Genomic DNA, 7,904 nt, shown 5'->3' on the forward strand with positions numbered 1-7,904 from the left:
CACATGTACCCCAGAACTTAAAGTATAATAAAAATAAAAAAAAAATTTAAAAAAGAAAAGAAAAGAAAAGAAAGGATGGGTGAAGAGGTGAGAAACTGATGAAGTTCATGTCAGTGGCTACAAGCTCAGCAAATCACACTATAAGGTCTTTTGCTGCAACAAAGGAGAAAGCATGGGTGCTTAAGGCAGAAAAAGATGTTTTGGAATTACCACTGTGGGGAATGTGATAAAAACTCAACAAGAGTCAGTATTGACTACCTAGCTGAAAAAACATGAAATTTTAGCAGATCCAATAAACATGGTTTCATAAATTTTCCCAACAAAGCTCAAGTAGCTCAAAGGAAGGAGTGAAGAAAGACAATGAAAGTTAACAAAGGTCAGACACTGGTGAGGTGGGATTATTAAAATATGATAGACTGTGTATTTTTTTCACCTTTCTGTCTGTCCTAGTGCATAAGAGGATATTCATTGCATATGGAGGGTATCCAATCAATGTCTGCTAAATTCAAGACAAGAAGGATGAAATGGAGAAATATACTGACAGTAATCAACAAAGTTACCTTGAACATAATCAAAATATCCTTTGGCTTCACCACTAATCTGGCCATAAATGATACAGTTACATATTGAGTACACACCATTAAAATACGCCTGGTTTACTGTTCTCCTATTCTTCCTAACCTCACTATTAATACCACTTGAATTTCCAATTATAAACTCAGCCCTATACTAGGCTCTAGGACCAAACTTGACATTAGAAGAGATGTAAGTAGCATTGCCTCAAGTCTCAGAAAACTGTATCTAGTCAACTTGTATTCCTCTTCTGGTCACTGCTTCCCTGTTTGGCTCTATGCAGGGGCTATGCTCTTAAAAACAGCCTCATATCCTGGTCCTTTTAGATTTGGAGATCTACTTTGCTCTTTCTAGTATGTCTGCACACACTCCCAATCCTCAAAGATTTGTGTACTGTCTCAGAGTCCAAATCTCTGTGATTGAAACCCTGTTCCCTGCTGTTATATTTATGTGATGCCAACCACCTGTGTGCCTGACTTAGAGAATATTTCCAACATTTAGATTTCTCTCATTGCCATGCTCTGCTTATCTGCCCATTAGGACACCATGATGTCAGCTGCTTGGGTGAGTTGAAGGCAACTATACCTTGTTCGTCTCTGTAACCTCAGAGCCTAGCACAATGTCTGGTACTGTGTTCTTTCTTTCCTGACTGGCTGATTAGATATCCTCCCTTGGCCTGTAAATGCAACCATTCCCCAACTAGCATGTCTACATCCAGATATAGGTCCTTCCCAAGCTGCCTGGCTCACTGTGTCATAAATCATGGAAGTTATAAAAGCTCTGTGATTGCCTTCTTTATTGGTCTTTAAGTAAACAGTAGGCAACTACCTTTCTGAAATAGTGCTGTCCTGTGCGGAATTAGGTAACAAAATCTACATGATCATCTTCCTTTTAGATCTTAAACTGTGGGTAACTATTTTCTGAAACAGTTAAATGCTAGCCTGTGCAACACTATGATGAATTAAGCAACATTTCAAGTTCTCTTCCAGGGCTGTGAATTTATAACATATAAACTAAATAGCAAATATTTTCTTGAAAGAAAATCTAAAGTATTTAACTCAGATAAATAACCCTTCAAAAATAAACCTTCAAAGAAAACATCTGGAATCATTACCCTTAATCAACTAGGTGAACAAAGGTTAGACCTGTCATTAAAACTTGAAAGGCAACAAAAACCTTTATATTTCATTTGGGTCCACACTTGTCTTTCCAGCTTTTTGTCCTTCCAAGAGCCAACACTCCTCATTATGTGCATACCATATGATACCCAAAGGAAGAAATGTCCTAATTGCTTTGGAAAGTATTTACTTTCTATCTTTAAACAAGCTTTTATCTTCTTTACCTTCTAGAATTTTGTCCTGATAAGAAATCAGTTAAAGAACATTTTCTAGGGTGGTTGGAAAGGCAAGAGATAACCTAGAAAGTGAAAGAATGGCCACTTCATCCAAGTATTTGGTCTCAATGAATGCTTGACAAAAATGTGTACTTCAAAATTTAGTTTGCTGCAAAGGACAATATTACAGATGGTTAGTAGCAGATAACTTTGTTCAGGAGTTCCAATGGTATATTACCTTTCAGAATAGGGTGTGAAAAATAAAGGGTAAATAATGGAATTAATGGTATTCCAAAGTCTCTCTTTCTTTGGGAAGTTTCACTCAATGTTTTCAGTGTGAAAATCAAGAAAATGTCAATTTGACCTTGTTCTATATGAGGGAACTCTCAAACATCCTAAACTAACAGCCAAGAAGTCACAGCAGGGCATCTATCTCTCTGCCACTGCACATAAGAACATTTGCTACCTCTGAAAATAGATAAATCAAAGGACCTTATCAAATTGTTGCAAATTCAGGTAACAGCAAGCCATGTTCCTCTGCAGCTTGGCGAAGTCCAGATCCATTTCATCAGGTGAATAAAACCTCAGAGAATAATAGTACCATTGTAGAGCATCAGTGTAATTTTGTACCTAAAGTTTAAAAAGAAACAACAAAATCACAGCGATGTTGCTACCCTATCTTTCCCAAGTCACCTCTAGAAACAAATAAAAGATGCTGTTGGTTTCTTTTTTAGGCAACCAAAACATAATATCCTTTATACTGGGTTCTAAGTGCATTTTATTATCAGTCTTTGTCAACGTAAGTTTTAGATAAAGTGGCAATCGATATTCTTTCTTTTCCTACACATTAGAAATTTCACGCATAGGATGAAGACTCTAAGAGTGTAGTGAACCACCCCAGAAAACTTAAAATACATTTTTAAAAGTTATTAAACAACAACGATAAGAATTTAGAAAGAGACACCCAATACATTCAACTGTGTTATGTAGCTATTTTCATTCTTATCTATGCTTCAATTTTAACTTATTCTTTTGTATATTTACCTAGTGTCACATAGCTTATATAGAACTTCATGCTTACTATTCTTTCCATTATAATTTTGTTTTGTACATATTAATCTATGGGTTGCTACGTACTTTGCGGTTTCACAGTAATCAATTATTAAGATACATACACATTAATCAAATATATAATGATTTTCTTAATGCTTAGCTAGTTAGTGAATTTGCAGGGTTTTTACTATTGTAATTGATTCTGCTGTATTTTTATACAAAAGTACTTTTTTCTCTTGAGTAACTTTAAAATTTTCAATGGTAAGAAGCTGGCTAGGGAAAAACTGATAGAAATAACCTGGATAATTATTTCTTAATCTAAGAAGACTGAGACTGCTTATAAACCAAGGTAAGGTAAATCACTCCCTCGTACCCTATCAAGAAGCTTCATATTTTCCAATTAAGAATAGGAGCCATGAGGACCTTCAAAGAATAAAACACCCTCTTCAACTAGAAACAATTGTCCTGAATAGGTAAAACACTGTCTTTGACTATTACATTAGTCATAGTAGATTAGAAATATGTCATATTAGAAATAGTCAATTAGAACTAAGACTACATTCCTCTCCAGTGTTGGAAGTGGATGTTTTAAGAAAATTATTCAGCAAGACTGGAAAATGAGAGGAAAGAAAAATAATCAATAGAAGAATGGGAATTCCGAAGTAGTTCTTCACCTATTAAGTAAAAAATTAAAGGCTTTCTAAAAGAAAATACGAGTATCATTCTATCTTGCGGTGCCTAACCATAAGGCCTAGGTCTCTACATGCTCTTATAAGGGATTCTCTTTCCTTCTCTTGGGTCTAATTCTTTGTTTCTCAAACTTTGTTCCCTTTTTTCTCTTCACATCTTTCTCCTATAAAACCTACCATAACATTTTTTGGAAAACAGTTTTATTGAGGTACAATTGACACACAAAACGCTATGCATATTTAAACTGTACAATTATATATATATATATAGCTAAAACCATCAACACAGTCAAGGGAGTGAACACATCCATCACAAACAAGTTTTCTTTGTAATCCCTCAATCCAGCTCATTCTGGTCTCTCATCCCCCAAGCAATTATGGATGTGCTTTCTATAACTATTAATTTTTATTTTATAGGCTTTTGTAGAATTGAATCATCTAATATGTAATAATACTTTTTTGCCTGGCCCCTTTCACTCAGCAAAACAGTTTCTAGATTTATCCCCATTATTGCATCTATCAATAGTTCATTCCTTTTCATTGCTGAGTAGTATTTCACTGAAGGATATACCAGTTTGTTTATCCACTCATTTGTTGATGGACATTTGGCTGTTTCCAGTTTTTAACTATTACAAATAAAGCTGCTATCAGCTTTTACATGCAAGTTTTTGTATGGATAAATAATTCCTTTTCTCTTGAGTACATACATAGGATTGAAATGGCTGGATCACATGGTAGGGGCAAGTTTAACATTTTAGAAAACTGCCAAACTATTTTCCAAACTGTTTGTACTATCTTATATTTCCACCATGAAGTTACAGTTCCTCAACATCTTCATCAGCATTTGGTATGGTTAATCTTTTCCATTTGGTTATTCTAAGAATGATGTATTGGTATCTCCTTGGGGTTTTCATTTGCATTTCCCTAATGACTCATAAGTCATCTTTTTTTGTGTGTGCTCATTGTCATGCACATATCCTTCTTTGGTGAAATGTCTGTTCATATCCCTTGCTAATTTTGAGTTGTTTTCTTTATGTGTTGAGTTTAGAGAGTTCGTTTTAGCTACTAGCCCATTATTGTACACATGGTATGAAAATTTTTCTCCCAGTCTGTAGCTTTTTTCATCCATTAAACGGGATCTCTTTTTTTTTTAAAGTATAATTTTCGCTTTATTTTCTTTAGAGGATAGCTTTTTCTCAGTCCTTAAGGACTCAGCTCCATATGTAGACTTTGGTGGAGGTTGGTGGCCAGCACCCACAGGTCTAAATCAGGGTTGGGGTGTTTGGTCCTTACAGGCTTCACAAGATTGATTCTGGACTACCTTGCTGCAAATGGTGCAACTCATGGAGTAATGTAGCTTCACAAACAGCTTCGGAAGCACATAGACATCAGACACTGGCTTCAGATATGTCCCGGATAGTTGTGGCCTCTACTATGTTCTGTTGTTTTCTTTGTTTTTAGTTTTTGAGACAGGATCTTGCTCTGTGACCCAGGCTGGAGTGAAGTGACATGATCACAGCTCACTGCAGCCTTAAATTCTTGGGCTCAAAGGATCCTCCTGCCTCAGCCTCCTGAGTAGCTGGGACTACAGGTGCATGCTACCACACCAGGCTAAATTTTTTATTTTTGTAGAGATGGTGTTCCTCTATATTGCCCAGGCTGGTCCCAAACTCCTAGGCTCGAGCAATCCTCCCGCCTCAGCCTCTCAAAGCACTGGGATTACATGCATGAGCCACCACACTTGGCTTTCTACTATATTTTGAATGATAAACTTCCTAAAAGCCTTCTCTTTAGTCACATATCAGGTGCAGTTCATGCAAGGAATAGGCTGCACATGGCCATAGCCCTTTCTGGCACAACTGCTGTTCCTTCTTTCTTTGTCAATCTTGGAGGTGAGGACCTGAGAGTGAACAGGACCTTTCACAGAGCAAAAGCTTTTAATTTTCATGAAATCCACTTTATTAATTTTTCCTTTTATGCATCATGTTTTAAAATTTTATTTATTTATTTTTTTAAAAACCAGGTCTCTCTGTGTTGTCCAGGCTGGCTTCAAACTCCTGGGCTCAAGCAATCCTTCACCTTAGCCTCCCAAGTAGCTGGGACTATAGGAATGTGCCATTGCACCCTACTTGCATCATGTTTTTGAATCAAGTCTAGTAATTCTTTGCCTAGCCTAGATCCTGAAGATTTTCTCCTATGTATTTTATAGAAGTTTTATAGGTGCACATTTTACATCTAATTTTGTAAGGTATTTAATTTTTGTATACAGTGTGAAGTTAAGATCAAGGGTTTTTTTTTTCTATGAATGTCCAATTTCTCCAGCACCATTAGTTGAAAACACCATCTTTTCCATTGAATTACTTTTGTGCTTTCTCAAAATCAGTTGAGCGTATTTGTGTGGGATTATTTTTTGGTTTTCCATTCTGTTCCATTGATCTCTAATGATACCACACAGTCTAGATCACTGTAGCTATACTAAAAGTGTTGAAATTGAATAGGGTAATTCTTTCTGTTCTATTCTCTCTCAGGACTGTTTTGGCTATTTTCTTTTTACAATTTTTATTTTAGGTTTAGGGGTACATGTGAAGGTTTGTTACATAGGTAAACACATGTCACAGGGGTTTGTTGTACATATTATTACATCACCCAGGTATTAAGCCCAGTACCCAATAGTTATCTTTTCTGCTCCTCTCCCTCCTCCCATCCTCCACCCTCAAGTAGACACCAGTGTCTGTTGTTTCCTTCTTTGTGTTCATAAGTTCTTATCATTTAGCTCCCACTTATAAGTGAAAACATGCATTATTTGGCTTTCTGATCCTGTCCTAGTTTTCTCAGGACGATAGCTACCAGCTCCATCGTTGTTCCTGCAAAAGACATGATCTTTTCTTTTTTATGGCTGCATAATATTCTGTGGTGTATATGTACCACATTTTCTTTATTCAGTCTGTCACTGATGGGCATTTAGGCTGAGTCCATGTCTTTGCTATCGTGAATAGTGCTGCAACGAACATTTGCATGTATGTGTCTTTATGATAGAATGCTTTATATTCCTCTGGGTATATATCCAGTAATGGGATTGCTGGGTCGAATGGCAATTCTGCTTTTAGTTATTTGAGAAATAGCCATACTGCTTTCCACAATGGTTGAACTAATTTACACTCCCACCAACAGTGTATAAGTGTTCCCTTTTCTCTACAACCTTGCCAGCATCTATTATTTTTTGACTTTTTAATAATATGTCTTGGCTATTTTCATTCCATTGTTTTATATATAAATTTTAGAATAATCTTGTCTCTCTATATTTTCTGATGTTTTGTTTATAACCAATTCATATCTTTATATTTAAAGTACATTTCTTTTAAGCAGTACATAAACTTGGGTCTTGCTCTTTTATCCAGTTTGACAATCTCTGCCTTTTCACTGGGGTCTTGAGGTAATTTTCACTTAATGTGGTTTTTTTTTTAATATGCTTAGATGTAAATCTATCATCTTGCTATTTGTCTTCTATTTGTGCCATCTTTTTTGATCACTCCTTCCTTTTTCTGCCTTATTTTAGATTATTTGAATACTTTTATGATTTGATTTTATCTTATTTAAAAAAACTCTTTATTTTGCTATTTTAATGGTTGTTTTAGGGTACATAGTATATATGTTTAACTTATCATCATCTATCTTCAAGTGATGTTACACCACCTCACTTACGGTATACTTCCATTTCTCTCTTCTTGGCCTATATGTTCTTTTCATGCATCTTATTTTTACAGGTTATAAACTGCAGAATACAATGTTATTACTTTTGTTTAAGCAATAAACTATCTTTTAAAGAGATTGTAATAATAAGAAAAAATCTTATCTATTACTCATATAATACCATTTCTGGTATTCTTTATTCATTTGTATAGATTCATATTTCCATCTGGTGTAAGTTTCCTTCTGCTCAGAGGACTTCCTTGTAATGTAGACCTTTGAGTGATTAGTTATTTCAGCTTTTAAATGTCTGGAAGATTATTTTGCTTTCATTTTTTAAAACATATTTTATTATGGTAAAAAACACATAACATAAAATTGACTAATCTGCAACCAATCTCCAGAACTTTTCCATCTACTAAAACTGAAACTCTATACTCATTAAACAACTCCACATTTTCCCCTCCTCCCAGCCCCTGGAAACCAACCTACCTTCCTTCCTTCCTTCCTTCCTTCCTTCCCTCCCTCCCCCTTTCCTTCCTTCCTTCCCTCCCTCCCTCTCCCCCTTT

General features: G+C 35.5%; 1 protein-coding gene across 1 annotated transcript in view; it reads right to left on the reverse strand.

Annotated features, from left to right (window-relative positions):
* Positions 1-7,904, reverse strand: part of LOC108512568 (testis-expressed sequence 11 protein-like) — a gene marked incomplete at both ends in the record, with an annotated part of 69,830 nt that overhangs the window by 58,358 nt on the left and 3,568 nt on the right. The window contains one exon of the mRNA XM_017847850.1: positions 2,399-2,536. Within this exon, the coding sequence (XP_017703339.1) occupies positions 2,399-2,536 (138 nt within the window). The remainder of the gene's footprint in view (positions 1-2,398; positions 2,537-7,904) is intronic.

The sequence above is a fragment of the Rhinopithecus bieti genome, unplaced genomic scaffold (assembly GCF_001698545.2).
Source record: "Rhinopithecus bieti isolate Rb0 unplaced genomic scaffold, ASM169854v2 scaffold_31047, whole genome shotgun sequence".
In the NCBI taxonomy this organism is placed as follows: domain Eukaryota; kingdom Metazoa; phylum Chordata; class Mammalia; order Primates; family Cercopithecidae; genus Rhinopithecus; species Rhinopithecus bieti.